Source organism: Ptychodera flava, chromosome 10, assembly GCF_041260155.1.
Source record: "Ptychodera flava strain L36383 chromosome 10, AS_Pfla_20210202, whole genome shotgun sequence".
Taxonomy (NCBI): domain Eukaryota; kingdom Metazoa; phylum Hemichordata; class Enteropneusta; family Ptychoderidae; genus Ptychodera; species Ptychodera flava.
In genome coordinates, this window is record NC_091937.1 from 40945096 (window position 1) to 40968639 (window position 23544).

Sequence of the window (23544 nt, forward strand, 5' to 3'; positions counted from 1 at the left end):
TTCGGACTCTCAAATTTCTACAATCCTTTTCTGATCTACCACTTGTGGGGGCTCATTTTAAAGCTCTTGGAGAAAGTAAAACATTAACCGTCTTAGTCTTTCGAAAATCCAAAATTTAATTTTCCCCATAGAGTTCACACAGGGATGGCGGCCATTTTGAATTTCAAAAATTGCAAAATTTTGGGCAATTTGTTTCGCTAGTTCCGAACTTTGCACGGTGACCCCCATTTTTTATTGTTGATTTGGTAAGAGAATGGTTGAAAGTTTCGTTTAGGAAAGTTTGAGCAAAAGTTTAAGTCTTTCATTTTCGAGGCACGAAGCCAGCCCTGATCTATAACACCCAGTTTTATGCATATATTTCATATGTTCAGTCTAGCTGTTTATAGTTGATAGTCGCTTATATTTCAACTCGAAACGTTAGTGTAAGAAATGTGAATTCCTACTCATTATGACACAATGAAAGTAAATCTCGTCTCACATTCCATATAATCTTTGAAGGGTACAACTTCTACATCAAAAGCTTATTCCGACAATAGTTGAACATGAAATATTTAGCTATTGTACATGTAAGCTATAAAGGCAGGCTGAACAGCTGGTAAAACAGCTAGTAAGCTGCATATAATACATCACAGAAGTGTGACGTTTTGACAATATTTTGAGCCCCTCCTGATTGTTTAACAGTTAGCCAGACAAGAGGAGACTACCGTGTATGTTGCCATGAAAAATAGGCATGATATTTTTCAGCTATTAAGCACTACAAGCAGTGGGATCAGAAACTTCCCGTTTGTTATGAACAGAAATTTCTATCGTCGATATGTTGAATTCAAACATAGACTTTGACGCAGAAATGGAAGCTTACAAAGCCTTCGCGTATGGCCCAGGCTTTCCGAACAGTTAACCCTAGCTTATAGCTACTTGAACTTTTAACTGCCCAGTCTGTACTTTTGGCGAGCACTTACTTTACTTGAGGGGTGTGTGTTCCTGTGTGTTTAAGGGAATACTTAAGTATGAAAATCTGGCAAAGGAAGCAGCCACTTTCTGTTGGCTGGGTAAAAGAGTATTAAAAGCATCAGTAATGACGATTAGCCGTATTACTAGTCTGTTTATTCTGGATAATGGAGACTAATCTGTCCCCTTAGACGGCCGTTCAAACATACCAATATTTTCAAACATTTGACGCATCATAGTTAGATGGCACTGAATGTCCGGTACTAAAGACAAAGAGTCGATACATTTTGACACAGTTATTCGTTTGTTGATAAAACACATTTCCAATTGTCAATGAGGAATCATTTATATCGACGCTGATGTGCACGAATAAAGGAACAATATGTATCGATATTGAGTCAGGTAATTTTTCACCCTAGCAACGTATAGAAGCATTTCATATTTGTAATAAACTATCGCCGTTATTTCCCTTTGATGACCAAAACAATATGTTTCTGGGGATGCACAATTGTAGATATGAAATTTAACTATGGACGGGTGTTTGCTGTTTGTATAATTGTTCTTTTCAAGTTGTCTTTTTCCATCTTGATCACACAATTAGAAAATTTCTATGATTCTGAATGGCTGATGTATGATGTTGACAATCATATATACCTGCCACCAAAGGGGTCTTTCTGGTGTTTGTCAGAGCCATTAGGCCTCATTAAATAAATTTTCCTTTCAAGAAAAAGGTGGTGAAAATAACACTCGATGTTCCAGTCAGTATGGACCGCTCCGATGATGTACGGCTGTTTGCCTTCGGTAGTTTTCAATTCTTATATATACCCCGACGTAGCATATAGTGTTCAGTGGTAACCCAAGTTGATCAACTGTCATTCTCAAGCTGGTCTTCCACAGTTCCGGTAAGTGAAATTTGTCTCAGAGTTTTGTTCACACATAAACGCTTTCGATCAGTGCATGCATAGTTAGTTAAGGTAGAATGCGGCCCGGGAATAGATATTTGGACCCTGAAAATTTTCAAATTCTTTTCTGATGTACCACTTGCGGGGGTTCATTTTAAAGCTCTTGGTGTAATAAAACCTTTTACCGTCTCAGTTTTTACAAAATCGAAAATTTTATTTTTCTCCATAGAGTCAACACAGGGATAGCGGTCATTTTGAAATTCAAATATCTCGGGTAAATTGTATTTCTAGTATCAAAATTTGCACGGTGACCCCCGATCTTTATCACTGATTTTGAAAGACAATGTAGAAAGATTCATCGAAGAAAGTTTGAGCAAAAGTTTGAGTCAATCACTTTCGAGGCGCATATTAAGCTTACCTGAAAACAAGAATTCGCGTAGGTTTTCTTAAGTATTCGAAAGGGCGAGCTACTCTTCTATACGTGTAATCTTAACTGCGTGTAGATATTTTTTGTGGTTCTCGATTTATTTCTGTTGATTCAGACGAAGAAGCTCCTGAAGTAGCCAGCGTGTTTGGTATCGGGATATTTTGCAGTTTACACAAACACCAGAAGTGCCATGCTTTCCCGATATGAACGTATTCTTGTCGTCTGACTAACCTTTTGAGCAGATGTTCAAAGATTGTTTAAAAGTTTGTGCTGGCTCGGCACAGAACATCGCCCCAATTGCGCAAACACGCTTGATGGCGCATCTTAAAACTACGGCTCACTCGGATGGCAAGGCTACCAACAATGCTACTGTCATGTGTGAATGTGACCTACATGTGACTTTGCTTCTAAAGAGCAATTGGAACCCATTGTATTATTTCTATTCCTCTTAAGCGTTTTTGTGGTAGGAAACTTTTCGAGTTTTAAGCTCCTGTCTATTACATCTGTTGCTCCAATCTGATTTTAATCTTCTAAGTACCCCTCAAAATGTCCATCATTAGTTCTGCTTCAGTAGACCCTGGAGTGAAATGAAAGACTGGAGCATAAAAAATAGAATTTTAATATTTAAAACATCTGTAGACCTAAAATTTGAAAGGAACACGATTGGAACTAATTTGGGATAATTTGGTGGTGAAGTAATGTCGATTTAATCTGTAAATGTAACCTCGTCGATTTTTCTTTTTAAGTTACATACTGTTTTATTAGGAGTAATTTGTAATATTGCAACATTCAGCTATAGGGCACCTAACACTTTTGAGAAATTTGAAAACTATGAAGATCAAATTATCCAAAATTAGTTCCAATCGTGATAAGGGAAATAAAATTTATGAAAGCCATTCAAGAAGTGCATCGAGCAGCAGAAACTACATAGTCAGCGCGCATCGCGTAAAGCCTTCTCGTTGTTTTAAGTCTACTTGAATTGAGAAAAATCAGGGTGCAGACTCTCTGGTCGGTTACTTTCTAGTTATTTTCCATAATTGCATTTTCCTTTTTCTCTAAGCATTTCTTTCTAATAATTTCTATTTTTCTATCATTCGTCAAACGATAATCAATAGAATCACCACGAGACACGATGAATGCTGCAACAGTGCTTTTGATGGTAGTGGCCATACATCAGGCGTATGCTGATACAGGTAAGATACTTTGAAAATACACTATTTAATGAAAAGCAAAGCCAACAAACTTTACAAATTTATGGTATGTCAAGCGATGACTTTGAAGTTATTATCATGTTTCTTCTTTAATCTCACTTTAATAAACAGGATGGTGGTAATAGATAAAGAACTGGCTTTTAGAAACATATTCCCCCGTTGTCCCTAATTAACAAACGTATGAACAAGATATATACATAGTTGATTTCAGAAAGTATAGATAGAAAATCGAACTTTCAAAGAAATGTTCAAACATAATGCAAATAGACAAAACCCAACAATAAGTTAAATCATTATGATGCCGGGAAAGTTAAACATTGTCAGTGGACCCATGATTATATACCCTAACTACCTACCTTGTCCCTTTGAGATGGCTACACTCTTGTACACAGACTTATCGATGCCTGTTCTCTCAACGTAAATGTGACCAAGACTGAAAACCGCCGAATATAACTTCAAATTATGTATCATTTGCATAAAGTGCATAGTGAGTCATACATCTTTCAATTCTTAGCACCATTCCGGCAAACATCATGCGACGCATGCCCAAGAAGTGAACCTCGGTAAATTTGCATTATAATGTTAAACGTCAGACAAATTTGCATCCCTTACATATCTGATAATCACAGCAAAGGAGTGGAAAAAACCTTTGGCATTGCATTCCGTTTTCTCTAGAACTTTCTAACGTTGAGGGCGCTGATGTGTTTCTCGTATATCAGTTGTAATATAGAAACTCTGCAAATGTCAGGAATATTGGTCCTCTCCGACAAACTACAGGATTCTATACAATAGACGATGTTACGCTGATTGCGAGATCTCGCGAGACTTTAATACATGCCCGTAGAAACAGGTTTCCAGCTTAGTAATACAAGTCAAACTTTGTATGGAACTAGAAAAGCGCAGAACTGAGCAAAGATTGCAACTTCATATATTTTATGCAGTATTTAACGTAATTAGCGACTTGTCCTGTTTTATGCAGTTTGTCCTGTGTTGCGAGAACACGTCTACTGCGAACCACATATTCTCGCGATATCCCGGAATGTCTCGCGCGGTTCGGAACATGGTCTATCGGGACATTCATTTCCCTCCGCTTTCATTTTAAAGAACTCTTCTATAATCAGTGTGTCAAGTAACGGCGGCAAACAACAGATATGTATGGAAGACCGGTCACGACATGCGACATGCGACCTGCGTCTTCAAAACTGCGACCTGCGTCCTGCGAGTTTGAAACATACGACCTGCGACTTCGGCATTTAGACCAAGGTGTAGGCCTAACCTGCGACTTCACAACAGCGACCAGCGTCCTGCGTGTTTGTCAAACTGCGATATCAGTCTTGATTTGTTCGCACCATTGCTCTGAACACGAGCCTGAAAAACACGAGGGACACCATTGCACTATATTAAAACAGCCGGTTTACCGCATTCTCGCGACCAGAGCATTATTTTCGCACCGCTGGCCTACGCAAAAATCGGCCAGCGAAAGAATTCAACCAGCGATAGAAGTGCATGAAGCTGTGACGGTAGAGAATTCCACAAACGAAGAGCACAAATTTATTTTCCTTCTTACGAAAGGCAAACCGATCTGAAATAATGCAATAGCAATAGGGTTTTAAACGTCTACATCAGTGTTTAATAGTTTCTGGAACTTTTCTGCCTACATGATCTAAAATATTATATACACACAAAAAATAATATGTACATATTATAGTATGTACATATTAGGCTTAAAGACTGAAAATAGGATTGTAGGAGGGTTTAATTATGTCCTGTTTTACAGTTTTAACTCGCGTTATCTACAAAGAACTTGAGACGGTCTCTGGCTATTCATGGTTAGCAAATATGTTTGCACTTCTGTCAATATCAGTATTATTTTAACTGCTTTACTTTGCATATGTTATTTGTGTAGACAAATGTAGTCCGAAGTTAACCAGTAAGAATATTTTTTATTTACTGAACAAAAGTTGGATCAATTCGATTTTTGACGAAAAGTAAAAATGAAATTAGACGAAAAGATGGCAACATCCGATGATCAATCACTAGAGAGTTGGAACAAAACTGGAAATGTTAGAAAATGAACGACAATAACTGAAAATTCTAATGTTTGCAATGACACTGACGCAGTTATGATACAGGGGGGACAACTGATGAATTAAACAGACAGCTAGATGGTTATACCACAGTGAAATGAGGATAAATACCAGAGATTTCTAAAAATCAAAAAGTTTGTCGATAACATAAGGAAAGAAGCGAGGTAAGGCAGACGAAGAATATCTAAAATAATTTGAAATTATAATATAAACATATAAATGCCTATCACGTAGTATATTATTTTCCATGCATTAACACGGACTGTCAACATTTCCGTCATAAAATTATCTCTCCAGATGAAAATGAGTGAACTGGTGTGTACATGAATTGAGTTTTGCCAGACTTGGTGAACGATTTACCAAGCGAAAGCAATGGCTTATTAATTGATCGATGTTGAACGTTAAATCTCCTTTCCACGTTTTACCCTTTGAGCGCTGTAATTTTCTCCCAACAAATTTTAGTGCAAAATTTTACCAATTGTATGATTTTTCTGTAATTTTTTGATAATTTTGGACCAAATCGACATCACATTTCATTGGCTACAGGTTTTTCCCAATTTTTTGCAAAAATTGGAGAAAAATTGACAGGGATTTATTATATAAAGGGACAAAAATAGACTTTGGCGCTCAAAGGATTAAAGTTCACGCAAGACGCCTCCAATCTAATACTGAGGAAAACACCATGAAACGTTACGTGTTGTTGTCGCATGTCGCAGTTGTGAAGTCGCAGGTCGCAGTTTGACAAACACGCAGGTCGCTGTTGTGAAGTCGCAGGTTACACGTAGGTCTAAATGCCGAAGTCGCAGGTCGCATGTTTCAAACTCGCGGGACGCAGGTCGCAGTTTTGAAGTCGCAGGTCGCATGTCGCATGTCGTGACCGGTCTTCCATAGATATGCAATCTCTTCCAACAGGAGATGCCCTCCATAGTTTTTCTCATCGTAGCGACTTTTCAAAGGTTACAGTTGCACTTGCTCTGCACAAATGTCAGTGAAAGGAGTCAAACTAAGAATGGTTGAATGACGTCAGACATTCAGAGGAAAGATTGACAGTCATCCATCGTCATAACAAACTCACTGACTGATGTATCAGTGGCTGGGCCGTGAGGCCTAGCCATGGTTCAGTATTCAATAAACAAGTTCACGTGGTCACCCCCTTTTTCGTCCTTATATAAGATACGACAATCAGTCAGTGAATTGTAAGTCGCTTTACGATGTCAAAATATAAAGATGGCTAAATGAAATAGGTGTTGGCGCTGTCTCTGTATGGCAGTACTGAATATCTATTTACGGCGGTTGAATCAGACCTACACAAGAGTCCACATTATTTTTTTATGATTTCAACCCTCCTCTTGTTACGTCGTAGCAGCGATAAGTTTGTGTCAGTAAACGCCTGCACGATAATGGATTGCAGACAGCGAATTACTTCGGCTCCATTTTGGACATAGGCACCTCGGAAACAGTTGTGTGGAATTCGAAAGCACCGATGGTTCTTTATCCAAGAACCAAACTCATAACTACCAGTTATTTATCCATGTCTGTCTTACAGGGAATCGCTTTCATTGTTGAAGCTCGACACGCTTGAAATAAGACGTCAGAAAATGTGTAAAAAATTTGCCAGTGAAATCTTAAAACCGGATCATAAGCTTAATTATCATATTCCCTCTACATCATGTCATGGGTATTCAACGAGGAATAAAAACAAGATTAATTTTAAAACCCGTACAAGACGTAAAGAATTAAGTCAAGTGGTTTACAGTATGAGATTGCTCCAGAGTTCATAAATTCCTTCTCCGGTATCAGTTGTGATTGTGATTGTTATTTTCTATCAGTTTATTTGACCGTCTGTCTCTCTGTGGACTTTTTAATGTTTATATCAATCTTTTAACTGGAGTATTTAAAGTTTGTTCTATTTCTTATATAGATTTTTACACACAAAAAAAACTGTGTTGTTTATTTTGACTTTTTTTATATATTGTACACTCATTCTATTTGACCTTTGGGTCACAAATTGAGTATGAAATAAACCATAATAATAATAATAATAATAATAATAATAATAATAATAATAATAATAATAATAATAAATTTAAATTTTAAATAAACTAACCTGATCACGTGACAACAAACATCTTACTGTGTTCCATGCTCTTCCTCACAAGTACCGATTATTTTTATGATTTTCGTCATTTTCCCTTCGTCTTGCCCAGTCATCGCCTGTTCTGACAGCTCTCACTATAAGGCTTGCATGCGTGTTTCTAACCGGGCTTTACATTTCTCTTGACACTATCTAAATCTTAACGTGTTCATATTCTCGTACTTTGACAACAACGGTGGCTGTTCGGAGTGGACAATCTGGATGAGTGACGAAAATGGCCAGCCTTTGGACCCAAACTCGATAGGCGAGTTTGAAATCATTAATCAATTGCGAGGCACCTATGGATTCTGCAACAACCCCATTGCCATCGAATGCAGGCCGGCCGTCGACCCTCACATTCCGCATGATCAAACCAGCCAAGTTTCCCTGACCTGCGATTTGAACACCGGATTTTTGTGCTTCCACAGCCAACAGACTGGAGACTGTTTTGATTATGAAATTCGCCTTCTCTGTCCAGTATGCGGCAATTCCGCAACGATTACTTAACCTATACAACAGACATCTGAAGCACGGTTACTCCACCTCACTACTGTGTCAACTACCGTGTCCACTACCGTGACTGAAGGTATGAAGTTGAAACGTGATTCTCACTAGACTGTTTATAAGGTGCAGCAAACAAACAATGCACAATTAAAGAAGTCCTTATCATGATAAGATATATTGTGCAGTTCAAGTAATGTGAACTGGCCAATTTAAGTCAAGAGGATAATTAATGAGCTGATCATAATTTTCCCTCCAACTGAAAATTTTTCGACTTACGTTCCCGCACTCAAACTTCATTTTTACCCACTCCCGACGTATTTTGCCTGTTAAAATTTTTGAAGCTCCCTGCCCTGTGGCGAAAAAACTTCTCGATTTCCCCTGCCCTTAAAAATTCCCTTATTTTATTATTCCCTTGCAGATATGAAGCTCTCTTGCCTTGTGATGTTCCTCTCCCCGGAAACACCATACCCACATTTAATTTTTTTAATAGGCTCAATTTCCCTATCCCCGTTTTACAAGTAACTTCCCGTCTTCTCGTTTTTTGCCCAATCCGTGTCCCAAGGCCAACCAACCGACATTTGCCCTGTCCGATAAAAATTAAAATCTGCTCCCTGCAAGCTATCGCCATCGAATGCAGGCTGGCCGTCGACCCTCACATTCCGCATGATCAAACCAGCCAAGTTTCCCTGACCTGCGATTTGAACACCGGGTTTATGTGCTTCCACAGTCAACAGACTGGAGACTGTTTTGATTATGAAATTCGCCTTCTCTGTCCCCCAGTATGTTTATTCAAAATGCCTGAAATACCGCCACCTGAAGGTACGATAATTACAACAACGTTTAGACTAGATGACCCGATATCTCCCTCTCGTAGAAAAGATGTCCACGCTATTGCAAAAACAGGTCAACTCTTTTGGTATTCGAACGTTATTGCTCAATTATGACCATATATAGTAGAAAAATGGTATTGAAGACTCAATTTGCAGTATTTTCTCATCATCATTAATGAACGTTATGGTTCCGTGAAGGTGAACAGAAAATGAAGTGGTTGTTCTTAATATATCTTTCTCCTTCAATAAAGAATGACGTCAGAGCAAAACAACTCACACGACTGACTCGCGATTCTTGCAGAATGCCCATTGATTATTCAATCATATTATAAAATGGTATCTTATGATCGTTTTCAACAGATTACATTATATTCACTTGAAAACTTTGAAAAGTTAGTATGATGAAAATGAAGAAAGACCTTAAGAAGATCAGCGAAATTTGCCACTTGTGGGGGTTAATTTTAAAGCTCTTGGTGTAGCACATTTGGTTTTCGAAATTCAAAAATGTTATTTTTCTCCATAGAGTTAACACGGCTATGGCGGCCATTTTGATTTTTAATATCGATAAATCTTTGATTATTTGTTTCTCTGGTACCAAACTTTAAACGATGACCCCGAATTTTTAATCTTGGTTTTGAAAGAGAATGGTTGAAAGATTCTTCTGGAAAGTTTGAGCAAAAGTTTAAGTCTTTCCGTTTCGAGGCACATACTACCTTAATCTATCTGAGAATGAACTCAGCCTTCAATTAAAACTAAGTCACAAAGATGAGATAAGTTCTTAATTTGTGTTTTCGAATAAGCCAATATGGAAAACATTAAAGGTATACAGTCACCTGTAATCCAAATATGCCCATATATGGTCAAAGGGGCGTTCCTTGGTATTCAAAATGCCCATGCGAGGGCGCTGTTTTAAAAAGCGGCCACCCGCTTAAAATCTGTGATTGGTTAGATTTTCTCTTTCCATGGTAACTGTGGCAAAATTGGAACAGGTGACAGTGTACCTTTAAATCAAACGGCTTAAATTTTGTACGAGATTCTGTAGTCCTAAATCCCAGTACAAAATGCTTTTCTTATGATTGTTTCGAACAGATGAATTGTTGTGCATTATAATCAATGCGAAAAGTGGAAAAATTGTGAAAACTTACCGTTGATATTAATTAATGAAACATTCCAAGGACAACTTGAAGGTAGTATGCGCCTCGAACGTGAAAGATTTAAACTTTTGCCCAAACTTTCCTAGAAGAATCCTTCAACCATTCTCTTTCAAAATCAAGAATAAAAATGGGGAGTCACTGTGCAAATCATTTGCACGGTGACTCCCCATTTTTATTCTTGATTGTTACTAGAAATACAAATTACCCAATATTTACTGATATTTGTCATTCGAAATGGCCGCCATCCCTGAGTTAACTCTATGCAGAAAATTAACTTTTTTAATTTCGAAACCTAAGCCGGTGAAAAGTTTTCTCACACCAAGGGCTTTAAAATTAACACGATTGGAAATAATTTGGATAATTGGATGTTGAAGTAATGTCTGTTTGATCTGCAAATGTAAGCTCATCTGCTTTTCTTTTTAAGTTATACACTTGTTTTTATGAGTAATTTGTAATATTGCAGCATTCAACTATAGGGCACCTAAAACTTTTGAGAAATTTGAAAAAATATGAAAATCGAATAATCCCAAATTAGTTCCAATCGTGTTTAAATGAACCCTACAAGTGGTATATCAAAAAAAAAAAAAAATTGTAAAAATTAAAAGTAAGAATATCTGTTTCGAGGGCGCATTCTATCTTAACTTATGCATGGATCGCACTAAATAGTCATGGCATGAAAAAAAAACGAGTTTCACCAGATCACATGATGCGATGTAGAAGGGCCTCGACCTGAGCATTCATCAGGCACCAGTAACTCTCATTTAGCCAGCATTTTAATTTAACGTCGATGAATGCAGTACCGGGCAGTAGATACCTTGGCAAACAAGTGCAATATATATGCAGTGTTGACATTTTTTCCAGATATAAATTTTCTAGAAGTCGCACTTGTTTTTCAGCACATCTCGTAAGAAACGTAATTTCCATGGCATTGCACTTACATTTGACACTGCCAAAATCGTTACAGGATATAACACCACACATCGCAAAGATTACACGTACAAATCTGTTCACTCTGAAAGAATTCAAAATTCAAGCGAACTAACTATTTCTGTTCCGGTGAATACATTGATAAACCTTAATAATGATTTGATTGAATACATGCATAGATTACTGGAATTATTAACTTGATAGTGTGAAAATTCTTGCTTTATTAATGTGCCACATGCTTTGTGTTCAGCAACTTACAGACGATGTGAATGTTACCAGTACACTGCCGTGTGTTCCGAGTCTACCTGGCAGGCTGCCAATGATTCATGCAAGGCAGACGGTGGTCGGCTTGCAACGATGCATACTAAGGCACTATGGAAGCAATCGAAAACTGAGATAAAAGGAGCAGGAATGGACGAGAAATCCTGCCATGGGTTTGGATTTTGGATCGGCTTCTATGATCCCGACAGGAGTCTTGATGGAAGTACTCACGACGAAACAGCGTTCGAATGGGTTTATCCGATGTGTAAGAATTTTGCAAAATGGGCACCAGGCCAACCTAATGATAACAAAAAGAAAGACGATTCGGGACAAAATTGCGTCCAGTTATGGTGAGTTGTATGTCCATAATTTATTGACAGAGCTCGCTGATCAGGGTCAAGAAATTTGACGATTTCATTGAGATTTCAATGAGACAGGGAATATCCATGCTGATATGTCTCAGTGGATGTAGAGTTTACAGGTGTATATTCCCACCATTGCCGCTAGCATACAACAAAGATGTAAAATTTCATGATGTGTTTTCTTTTGAATTTCAGGACCAAGAAAAGTTTCAAGTACGACGATGAATACTGTACTTCTGAGAAGGGCTACATTTGTCAGAAAGCCAGTAAGTATAGACCTCAGATATCTGATACAATATAGTCATCGCATCCCCTGGTATAAGTATTCTGTTCCACACGATGTGATGAAGGCAGTGAGTGTAACTTACTGACATCGTACCATCACTGCCGTCTACGGAGAGCCTGAGATGTCACGTGTTCCATTAGTACAGATATTGTTACAGCCGTCTATCTGCAGACTCTTATGCATCGACCGTTCTCTCTTTGGAGGGAAAGTCATGGTCAGAAATCTTAAGGAAAAAATAACAGTTTATTGTAATTCAACTGTGCAACTTTCTAGCTTAACCAAAACTTATCTCTTCAATTAAAGGGAGAAAATCGGCCATTTTTCATGGATTTTGTTTGATGCAAGATACCACTTGTATTGTTTAACATGTTGAAAGATACTGAATGAATGGGTGATCATGCATATATTCGACCCGGTTTTAGACAAAGTAACTGAAACCATGGCGAAAATGAATTAATGGTCATGACCATTAATTCATTTCGCGATGGTTTCATGTATCGTGTCTAAAACTGGGGTCGAATATATGCATGCTCACCAATTCATTCAGTACCTTTCAACATGTCAAACGATATAAGTAGTATCTCGTATCAAACAAAATTCATGAAAAATGGCCGACTTTGTCCCTTTAAAGACTAAATATGAGTAAAGTTTTGGCGGGAGTTAGCATGATTTGAAAAAAATAAAAATGAACGAACGTGGAAGAAAATTGTATTTTTTCACTGTGACCAACCGCTCTAAGAATTACTTGTTGTTCTTTAATGCGTTTTACTTGAAGTTTATCGGTCACTTGTTTTCTTACAGCTTCATGCGACCACGTCTGCTACTAATCGCCATTGAGTCAATTTGACGGTCCGAAGCTCTGCTGCATATTCTTCGCTCTCAACGAATAAATGCGATATATTGTCATGATCAAGTGTCGTGCCCCACCAAAACTTGTATCTTGCATCGAAAAGTAGAGACGCATTCCAAATGAAACATCCAAGGGTTGCAGATTGACAATGATGATGAAAATTGCATGAAGACGTTTTCAACTATGCCAGGAGATTTGCAACCTGCCAGAAGATTTTCAGCAATAACTGTGCGGGCGCTAATTTCCCTTACGTCATTGTCACCTCCATAAACAGAATATGCGTCAAATGTTGGAAGCAGATTCAAGTTGTTCGCGGTATCCCTAGGTTGCTATTTAGTCGTTACTTCGTAATCCTGTGTTTCAAAGTCACTGTCAAAGTAATAAAATCAGATCACTGTAAGAATGTATGAGTTGTGCTTATCACTCACTACTGTGTCACGCGGGGGAGGGGGTTTTGAGCGGGGAGTATAATGGGGGAATTTCACTCATTTGCTTGATTTAGCTGGCTTGGCTACTAAGACTGAGCTTAGAGGTACCTACACAGAATCGTGCTGACATCTGAATGGATCGACACGAACATGATGCAAACTGAAATGTGTAAATTTAATAAAATAAGCCAACTCGAGCACTTACGTAAACTACTGCCCAGATAAAAAGGGCCTAGCTAACAAAATAGTCGGGAGTAGCGGGAACCAAAATGTCTAAGCCGTAGAGGAGAGGAGTGCCGAGCAGTTGTCTGGTCCTGCGTGGTCTTCAGGTCGTCAAGGGATCTCCTCCAACGTCAATCTTCCCTTTTCTCTTTCTCTCAGTCCTTTTTATCCTTATTCTCACTTATTGTTTGTACCCGCACGTTTGCGTCAGTCATGTTATGAATACATAATTAGTGTGGGCTGTGGCGTCGTTTATCACCAACGTGGGGAATCTTATGTCTGTGTAAAAGTTAGAATTTGGCATGAATTTTGATATACCCACAGCCCCCATCCATCGTCAGATTAATACCATAACAACTGCAACTTATCCACACTACAGGCTCGGAGTGTTCTTAATGCGTACACCACATTGGCAACTCCAAGCGTATACATGTGGTCTACACTGTGCTGTCTCGTCGCCTATAAGGATCCTTCCTTATTGCGAAGTTTTTTTTATTCCTCACGTGCATTCGTCTCAAGTCACACCGAATTGAATTTTCTTTTAACCTAAATTGGCATAAAACTTAGCGGGGAGGTGGCATATCTTGACATCCATCACAAACTCTACTGGACAGGTGTAGTCATTTTATTCACACCTCACAGACAAACAAACGTCCCATCATCTGAGACTGTAATTAGTGGTCGGTTGGGACATGCCCCGGTCTAAAGCGATGATATAATAGAACAGAAAGCATTGCCCACGATATGCAGTGTCGTCGTTGATGAAAGAATTCTGGTCCCAACGAATTCAGTGGTAAAGAACACTATCCGAAGTAGCCCTACGAGTATGGCGAGAGTGTCCGGCTTTGGCTACGCCGCCTCCCAACTCCGGCGTAGCCAAAGCCGGACGTTCTCGCCATACTCGTATAGGCTATATCCGAAATAACGGAATACAGGCACTGTTGACAAGCTGAATACCTCGCATTTCGATATGATTTATGGGACAGAATAGAAAAAATATCATATTTCAAGCAAATTAAATCATTGTTTTCTGGTATTATTATTACCCTGACAATCTAGATGTGACTCAAAAAAAGTAATAATGCAAAATTTTCTCTACATCTATGTGCTTCACTGACTCATATATTCGCAAAATTCCATCCCTTTATAATAGCATCGACTGTTACCTCCATACATATAGAAAAATAAGTCCTGGGTCTAAAATATATTATACTTCGACTGCTGGAATTCATCGAATGCAACCTCTTTTGAAACAGTATTTTCGAGTGAACGCACTCACTCGGGTAAATGCCCCTCGCCCAGGCCTTTACGCTGTGTGGTGTTTTCAACCACGAGGTTGCATCTGGAAAACACATCCATACTCTCTCTCTCTCTCTCTCTCTCTCTCTCTCTCTCTCTCCTCTCTCTCTCTCTCTCTCTGCATTGCACTAGCCAGCCAACGACACTTAATGATATCTCTGCATAAGATGCACTTTTTGTTACATGATAAACATTTCATTCGATTCATGGTTTATCAAAATACGAGACAGATGCAGCACTTTTGAGGTCCACTATGGTTGCCAGGTGCTACATTTGTATTTTGTATTTACTTTCACAAATGGAACTGCACGGCGAATACTTCTACAAAGGGTGATTTTAAGTTCGGCATGATAGAGTGGATGATGCATTACATTATCAAAACTAGTTTGCTGGAATTGACACTTTATGTAAAGTACACGTCCCCTGGCTCTTTGCCAGATTAGTCTAAGGTAACGTACGTTACATGCATTAGCGTTTTCAGGCTGTCATACCTATGTCCCGCCCAGTAAATTGCTTCAAAGGCCTACATAGCCAGAGCCCTAAAAATACGGAAAATTTTATGGAGGTGTTGATTTTCTTTTTCGGGGATGAAATGCTCATGGAAATTTGGCCCCCACTTCTGTGGTTTACAAAGATAAAAGGCTCAACGAAGTGACCAGTAAAGAACACCAGCAGGTCATCAATGAAGGCAGAGTGACAAGATTGTGGTACATCATGTCTTTACAGTGTTATTTCATGGATATACATTTTAAAATATTCTAAAAATTTAAAACATGTCACATTCGTTGCTTACGTCTTAGATCTAATTCACTTTTCCTCATTCATTTTCCGTGATTCATTCAATTAAAACCAACAAACAAACTACATCGCTGCCTGGTTTCCAAAAGTAAGCATGGCTAAGTAACCCAAGCCATTTTCAGTTTCAATTAGGACGATGTATTTTTACTCTTTGGTCGACTGTCGATAGCATGGCGGTTTCACTGTAAATTGCTAGTCTGATGGTCATCTCCTATTTTGAAATCGTTCGAAATGCATTCTGAATTATTGTCATAAAGCATAAGAGAGAGAGAGAGAGAGAGAGAGAGAGAGAGAGAGAGAGAGAGAGAGAGAGAGAGAGAGAGAGAGAGAGAGAGAGAGAGAGAGTGTGTGTGTGTGTGTGTGTGTGTGTGTGTGTGTGTATGGTGTCAGTTTGGAAGATTGAGACCGAGTTTTGATTTGTGAGTTGAGAGAGAGAGAGAGAGAGAGAGAGAGAGAGAGAGAGAGAGAGAGAGAGAGAGAGAGAGAGAGAGAGAGAGAGGGGGTCAGACAAACAGACAGACGCAGAGACAAACAACGGCCAATTCTAAAAGAAATGCTATTAAACAACTGAGGTATACAGAGACATGGAAAGACGGGGAGGGGACAAGAGAAAGATTGACATAATACACATTCACATACGCATTCTTGTCCTTTCTTACCTTATTGATATAAAGTGAAGTAAATAATTCACATTTGTATGTTTGGCTTAGGTTCCTTTGATGTATATCGCTTTCTGTGCTAGAAAATAATTGATTGGACTTTTCTGCTCTTTCGAGCTATTTCAACACAAAAAAAAACTGTCAAAACGTCAGATGTGTTGTTTTTCTGTTTCACTTTAATCCACCATTCTATTGATCTAAAGGTTTATTTTACTTACACGTCGCCATATTAAACAAATAACACTTAATTGAGCTTTCTGCTGGCCCAATTGAAATAATATAAGTTTATCGGACGTGCGAAATGTTTTATAGTGTGATGTAATAATGGCATTCTTTATCATACGTCCAGCACCATTACTTTGTATAAACAAACATGTTAGTAGTAGGCATACGGTATAGTTGTTTGCTTGTACTCTTTCTCTAGGAATGAACTGTTCACACATCTCATGTAACATACAGGGACATATTGTGTAGATGGAGTTAATGTTTACACAAATATACAAGAGCATAAGAGAAATGTCTGGCATTACCGATAGAATTGTTAACACTCATGCGTTCTTTTATAAATCGTCAAAGCTCATGCCCATCATTTTGAATAAATACACATGGTGATGCCTTTCGCTTTTTTCATCTTGACGGGCGGACGGTGAACTCTCTGTCCCGAACGGCTTATGCAAATCAAGCAAAAATTGTTCTGTGCTTAATTTTCTCAACTAAGTTTTCTCGTGTTTTGCAAGCCCGGTACACGTCACAGATCAGATTGTGTGTCTAACTAATTTAGAACAATATCATAATCAGGTATCTTAATAATTTTGCGCCCCGTATCGTGTAAGGGAATGATAATATAATAAATGATAAAAAGAGTGCCTTCCTATAAAAAGTGCGACGATCCATAAACATATATGTATGTGATTTAAGTTCAGAAAGATGGTACGAGAAGGTAAAGTAATTAGCGTCACATTTTTGATAATACACAACTTGCTTGTTCACCATGCTTTTTACGCGTGTTATTAAAGTTAGAAGTGCCCTAATATTGTTGTCTTTACAATCTTGCCTTCGTGTGCACCACCCTATGTAAACACTCTTCTACATAGCGTGTGCATGCGACGTTGAAGTTGCTAAACATCGTCGCCGACTTCTTTGTTATAAATTAACAACCCGAATAGCTTGAGCTCAACTGTAGTATAACTATGCCAGTCCGTGATTGCGAAATTTTCCCCGGGGAGTATATTGACTAGTAGAACAAATGGTCCTCCTACAATTGAAGTTTGAATTCTAGCTTTGATTGACAGTTGCGTCAATTATGTGATGTTAGGACATTTTGTTACTACACCCCTTGTCAAACGAATACACTCTTCACTCTTCAAAGGGTAAGTTTTAGCGCCATTTAAATTATAATTATCGATTGATGTGCGCCATGTGTGACGCATCAATGCACTTACGTATCTTCATTGACAGATTAGTTATAAAAACCCCCGATATCGGGATAACACCATTGGTCACAATTGATGATCAACCGACACTTTGGAGACTTCGGGCTTCCTAGGTAAGTCAATCTTTATCCATTTTATTCGCGTTAAAGATTACTCCGAGCGATTCACAAGTTATGCACAGTTCGAAAAAAAATATTATGTCATTCTCGCTGTCCGTTGCTGAAGAAAGATTTGCCGTATAATTTCACTTACGATGATTCAGAACTTTTTTCTTGTATGAGTTGTCCTGAATCGGAAAATTTTGAAATAAATTATGATCATATCAACATAACCAATGTGAATGGTCTATACCATTGTATAGTTTTAACTATTGATGAATTTGTAACAAGCACTCTTCTGGTCCTTTCAGAACAGTTCGGACAATCTGCAAGATGAACACAGTATTGGCCATTCTGGTGATCTTTGCTTTCCCTCTGGTCTATGGCCAATCAGGTAAGATAAATTTGTATTTAGTATGAAAGTGATTGATACATTCTACATATGCGTTTCAATCAGGAAACAAAAGCTCAAAGAATTGGTTTTATGCAGACTCGGAGAATTTCAGTTATTGCAATAGGTGAAAAATATTATTTTGGTTAACAAAGTTGTAATCTATTGTTCGTACCATATTATTACACAAAAATAGTTTCAATTATTTTTGAATGTTTATCTGTTCTGTGACGATGATGAGGCTGATTACATCGGAATGCGGTGGAACAGGAAAAGAAACACCGTAGGGTGTATGAACACCTACAACAAAGTCAGTTTCGCGGGTTTTTTGGTAATAGCTTTGTAGCATTTGCCCAGAGATTGAAGATCAACGACAGAAAGCTGCATAGACTTGGTCAGTTGAAATTGACAAAATTCGTCGGGAAGAGTGTTAGATTCGAAGACCGCTACTATCCATTGCCAACCTTCAGCCAAACTTGACCCTTGCCAATGATATCGATGTTGAGCTTTTTAAGACGGATTGAGAGACATGTCTTAAGGGGACAAAGTCGGCTATTTTTAATGATTTTTTTTGATACGAGATACTATTTATATTGTTTGACATGTTGAAAGATACTGAATGAATGGATGACCGTGCATATATTCGACCCCATTTTTAGACACGATAAATGAAACCATCATGAGAAAGAATAAATGGTCATGACCATTTATTCATTCTCACGATGGTTTAAAACCGAGATAAATATATGCATAGTCACCCATTCCTTCAGTAACTTTCAACATGTCAAACAATATATTAGTATCTCGTATCAAGCAAAATTTATGAAAATGGCCGACTTTGTCCCTTTAATATTTTATCCTACAAATTTATCTGTACTTACAAACAAAACGAAAAATACGTGAATGAATCGTGGAATCAAGACACATCTGTGTCTTACTGTTTTACTATGGGAATATTTCTCACATAGTTACACAAAGATACTTTTACTTTGCTTGGTACAGTGTTTAACTCTTGCGGTGAACCGCAAAATGGCCCGATGTTTCAGCCGTACTGGATTCCAACTGCAAAGTACAAAGTAGTCAATTTCTGTAATTTTCGGGGCAGGTTCTGGGCAAATTATACATTAGAGATACGATGGGGACAATGGATTTGGTTTCCAAGTCAAGTCTTTGCCGACGACAATTGGACATTTTTTCTGATCAAGAACACAGAATGTGACTTGTAGATGCATTGAGCCCTTTGAAAACATTTCATAGGGACATAACTGTAGCCCATGTCATGATTATATCGACGTTGACGAGAGTTTTACTGCGTATCTATGTTGAATATCATGTACAGCTCTTCAGCGGAAATTTCTTTTCAAGAAGATTCATAATAAAACATTTTTTTTTAATTTGTCGACACATGAAAGGCAATGAATAAGTGACAACTAGGTAGGAAACCCCAGTAAGGAACCCGGGTTTTCTGTGATGCTACCAACTTTCGAAGGCTTTCTGTATTCACAAAGAGTGCATTATAAACATTGTTCAGTTTTTGTTGACATAAAACACTAAAAGTGACATAAGAAAGGAAATATACATGGACATTCAGAAGGTGATGGGTTGATCGAATGTTTACATAAATTCTCTCGTTATGAACTGTTAAAAATGTTTTTGAAAATTTATGATCATATGGCTGGAGCAAATTATGTTTAATTCCTGTCGCTGAAATGTACACCTATTACCAGCACTGGAAATGATCGGTCTTATCGCACTGTATGCCCTGTTGATACGCATTCCTATCCTCCAGTTTATGTCGCTGACGGACATCACTATTTACCAGACGTAAACTTCGTGAAAATGGTGCAAATGCTGCCCTGACTGTACTACACCAGTCTATAGTGAGCAAACATGTACATTCATATAGCCATTGTTCCTTACTATCTGCTCACAACATACATACATACATACATACATACATACATACATACATACATACATACATACATACATACTGTACGTTCACGCCAACTATGTGTAAACGTTGAACTTTATATTATGATGAAATATAGTCGATTTACACTGTTATACGTTCATACATAACGTGCCATATTTTTGTAACAAAATCAAAGTCATAATATCATATTTCTGTCTGCAGCCACGTTCCATCGGTGTGAATGTTACCTGTACACACCGACGTGCGGTGCCCTGACCTGGGACGAGGCAAAAGCGGCGTGTGAGAGCAACGGAGGCTGGCTTGCTACCATGGATACAGAGGACATCTGGAGAACGCTGAAAAACGAGGTCATAGCTGCTGGAATGAACAAGAAAAAATGTCACCAGAATGGTTTGTGGATTGGCTACTACGATCCCGATGACAGCATAGTCGTAACCGGCCACGACACGTCAGTGTTTAAATGGGTCCACCCTATGTGTAAAAAATTTGAACAGTGGGAAGACAAACAACCAGATGATAAGACAAAAAAGTCTGACTACGGGCAAAACTGTGTCCAATTATGGTGAGTTTTCCTACAAACATTGTTCCATCACTCATGTCATAATTAAAAGTGTGAAAGCGCTCATCGTATTTCAAAAGCATGACATTCTCAAGAACAGTCGATTCTTCGCTTTGTTTTCGAATCTGACCATTCGGGACGCGTTCTCAACCGACGATATTTGATTAAATACAATTAAAACTACAGTTGTGGCATTACCCCTGTATTATTTTGTAAATGACTTCCTTTTGTGGCAGGTTGCGAATCTAAGTGTATTTAAACTCTTTTGCATCGCTGGAGCCGATGTAACAGCAAAAGTCGTAGAGATGTGAATGTGGTTCTAATTTTGAGTGTTTTCCATGTTTTGTAGGATTAGAAAGAACAATAAATATGATGACGATTACTGTACCAACAAGAAAGGATACATCTGCCAAAGACAACTCGGTAAGTATTCCAGTCACGTAATCCAAGGTTCATGCAACAACGAAAACAGTTAATTGTGTTAAAGGGCCAGTAATGCTAACTTTTGATAATTTTTTCACCATTTTTATTTTAATGTGAACCATAATTCATTGTTCTACTCCCCAAGGCATAATGATATACACAGTGTTCAGATTGTCAACTCAGCCGGATACGTGTGTAAACTGCATTGTTATTGATGAAAAGTGACTTCTGGTCCGGACTAGAATTCAAATATAAACAATAACAATGCATTTTTCACATATAGACACTAAGTTGACTATTATTAAGCTAAATAGTCAGTGTTTCAACATTCTTTAGGGAGTAGAATAAGAAGTTGCGATTGATATATAAAATAAAATAATGAAATCATTAAAAGTTAGCATTACTGGCCCTGTAAAAAGTAAAATCATTTGATGTACTTTTGAATAATTAGTTTAGGTGAAAAGTGTTATTTGAGTTTTGCAGAATTCTCACGTTTTTGTCAGAAGAAAAGTAATTGTTTTTATTCAATTATAATTTCATTTCATAATTACATGAAAGATTTGATCAAATAAACAGAGGGAACCTAAATATACGCAAAGATTTATATAACATTCATCATTGTATATTTAGTCAAAAGAGTTCCCATAGTATTGTGATATTCGATGTGGAATATCGAAATCTAGTTCGATCGACTTTTGGCTCACGTGTGGCTCGATTAATTGCATGACGAAATCTTAACTTGGGTCATATCTGAAAATCTGAACTTGAAAATCCAACATTTTATCGATAGACGGACAAGACTCAATAATGGCGACTCCATACTTGTACTTCATGTATAAATTTATCAATTTCTTTCTCATTGTATCTTTCCTTTCAGATAACTGTTCCTGTACTTAATAATCACCATGGTTACCAGTGACTGATATGACGGCATGTTAACTTAATCGTAATGTTGGCTTACGCGATGAAACAAATTTCCAATTTTACGCGGTGTTTAAGCTTATGGGGTTTTGGGTATAACACGATATTCCAAAAGTGCATTTCTATGCACAGGGACAAAATTCGATCAAATCTGTTAGAAACTAAGCTCAGTTTGGCTAATTACATCACACAAACTTAAAAGTATGCTTAAGTTGAGATTCAAAACATCTGACCGTTAACTTGTTAAAGCCTTGGGAAAAGACGAGAGCTTGTCATTAGCCATCGTTTGACTTAATTTAAAGTTCTACGAAACACTATACAGTGTTTTTCTCTCTTTCGTTCTGCCTTTGAGTATAAATTTCACTTGTGAAGGATCATTCTGTCATTTTATGTTTGCTGTACTGCTAACGCTTTTCTGTTGAAAATAAACTAACATGAACAAGACTGATACATACAGTCATTGTCTGAAATGTCTGTGTCTCTACAAATGAGTGGTCGTGTATTTGGTAATACTTTTTCAGGCGAAAGTAACAAAAGTGTTTGTCATTAAAACCATATGCCCTAGGAAAGGGTTAGTGTTAAAATGCAACTTCACGAGCTGGTTGTCAAGAAAATTAACTTAACGATCTCAATATAAAATGAAGCCTTTTAACCCTTTCACCCCCAGTTCCCTGTATACAGGTCCAACTTTACCATAGAAAACAATGGAATTGGGACAAACCATGGTGGTGAAAGGGTTAAACTGGTACGTCCTATCCTACAACATCTAAAATGTTGCTACTTCTCCATCCTCTACATTTTCTGGGAAAAGTAACTAAGGTGCCAATAATTAGATCTTGGGAAGGGTTGAACACGAATGGAAGTAATTTAGGATAATTGGATGGTGAAGTAATGTCTGTTTAGTCTGCAAATGTAAGCTGATCTGCTTTTCTTTTTACGTTATACACTTCTTTTTATGAGTAATTTGTAATATTGCAACATTCAGCTATACGGGACCTAACACTTTTGAGAAATTTGAAAAATATGAAGATCCAATCATCCCAAATACGTTCCAATCGTGTTGTTGGTAAAAAGTGGAAATAAAGATCTGCTAGCAAAATTTAAAGTAGCATTTTTTTTCAGCCATGCAGTATTTTGAAAGGCAAAATATCTATGTGAAGGTCAGCCAAAAAATTGAATTTCAGGAGAGAAAGTATACACCATGCCAAAATGTGCAAATTTTAGAGCACAAAAGCATTTTCATGTTGGCATGACCACCCGTTCTGCTCATTGAGGAGGTAATATGCGCCTCGAAAGTGAGACTTTTGCTCAAACTTTCCTGAATTAAACTTTCGACCATTCTTTTACCATTTTCCTAGCAAGAATACAAATCAGGGGTCACTGTGCAAACTTTGTTACCATCGTGACAAGTGACCTAATATTGCTGATATTTGAAATTCAAAATGGCCGCCATCCCTATGTTAACTCTATGGAGAAAAATAACATTTTCGATTT

At 37.8% G+C, this 23544-nt stretch overlaps 3 protein-coding genes across 4 annotated transcripts in view; 2 read left to right on the forward strand and 1 right to left on the reverse strand.

Annotated features, from left to right (window-relative positions):
* The window catches only part of LOC139142791 (WD and tetratricopeptide repeats protein 1-like), a 354040-nt gene that overhangs the window by 307291 nt on the left and 23205 nt on the right, over window positions 1-23544 (reverse strand). The gene's annotated exons all lie outside the window — the stretch shown is intronic.
* Window positions 1745-13139, forward strand: LOC139142808 (tetranectin-like protein). The gene is made up of 5 exons (XM_070712976.1): window positions 1745-1850; window positions 3393-3470; window positions 11375-11735; window positions 11943-12013; window positions 12835-13139. The coding sequence occupies exons 2-5, from the start codon at window positions 3410-3412 to the stop codon at window positions 12858-12860; spliced, it is 519 nt and encodes a 172-aa protein (XP_070569077.1). The 5' UTR covers window positions 1745-1850; window positions 3393-3409; the 3' UTR covers window positions 12861-13139.
* Window positions 17765-22494, forward strand: LOC139142804 (macrophage mannose receptor 1-like). Of its 2 annotated transcripts, none has more exons than XM_070712972.1 (5): window positions 17765-17835; window positions 18132-18214; window positions 20349-20709; window positions 21056-21129; window positions 22007-22494. In XM_070712972.1, the coding sequence occupies exons 1-5, from the start codon at window positions 17798-17800 to the stop codon at window positions 22024-22026; spliced, it is 576 nt and encodes a 191-aa protein (XP_070569073.1). In that variant the 5' UTR covers window positions 17765-17797; the 3' UTR covers window positions 22027-22494. The 2 variants fall into 2 exon arrangements, with proteins under 2 accessions (XP_070569073.1, XP_070569074.1); XM_070712973.1 differs by having other exon boundaries at window positions 17771-17835; window positions 18137-18214.

Excerpts from the sequence above, each read along its gene's own strand:
- LOC139142808 (XM_070712976.1), top strand. The coding sequence starts at position 3,410 with ATGAATGCTGCAACAGTGCTTTTGATGGTAGTGGCCATACATCAGGCG. Across the intron at positions 11,736-11,942 it reads CAAAATTGCGTCCAGTTATG|GACCAAGAAAAGTTTCAAGT; the intron begins GTGAGTTGTATG and ends TTTGAATTTCAG. Across the intron at positions 12,014-12,834 it reads CTACATTTGTCAGAAAGCCA|CTTCATGCGACCACGTCTGC; the intron begins GTAAGTATAGAC and ends GTTTTCTTACAG.
- LOC139142804 (XM_070712972.1), top strand. The coding sequence starts at position 17,798 with ATGATCAACCGACACTTTGGAGACTTCGGGCTTCCTAG. Across the intron at positions 17,836-18,131 it reads GGAGACTTCGGGCTTCCTAG|AACAGTTCGGACAATCTGCA; the intron begins GTAAGTCAATCT and ends TGGTCCTTTCAG. Across the intron at positions 18,215-20,348 it reads TCTGGTCTATGGCCAATCAG|CCACGTTCCATCGGTGTGAA; the intron begins GTAAGATAAATT and ends TTCTGTCTGCAG.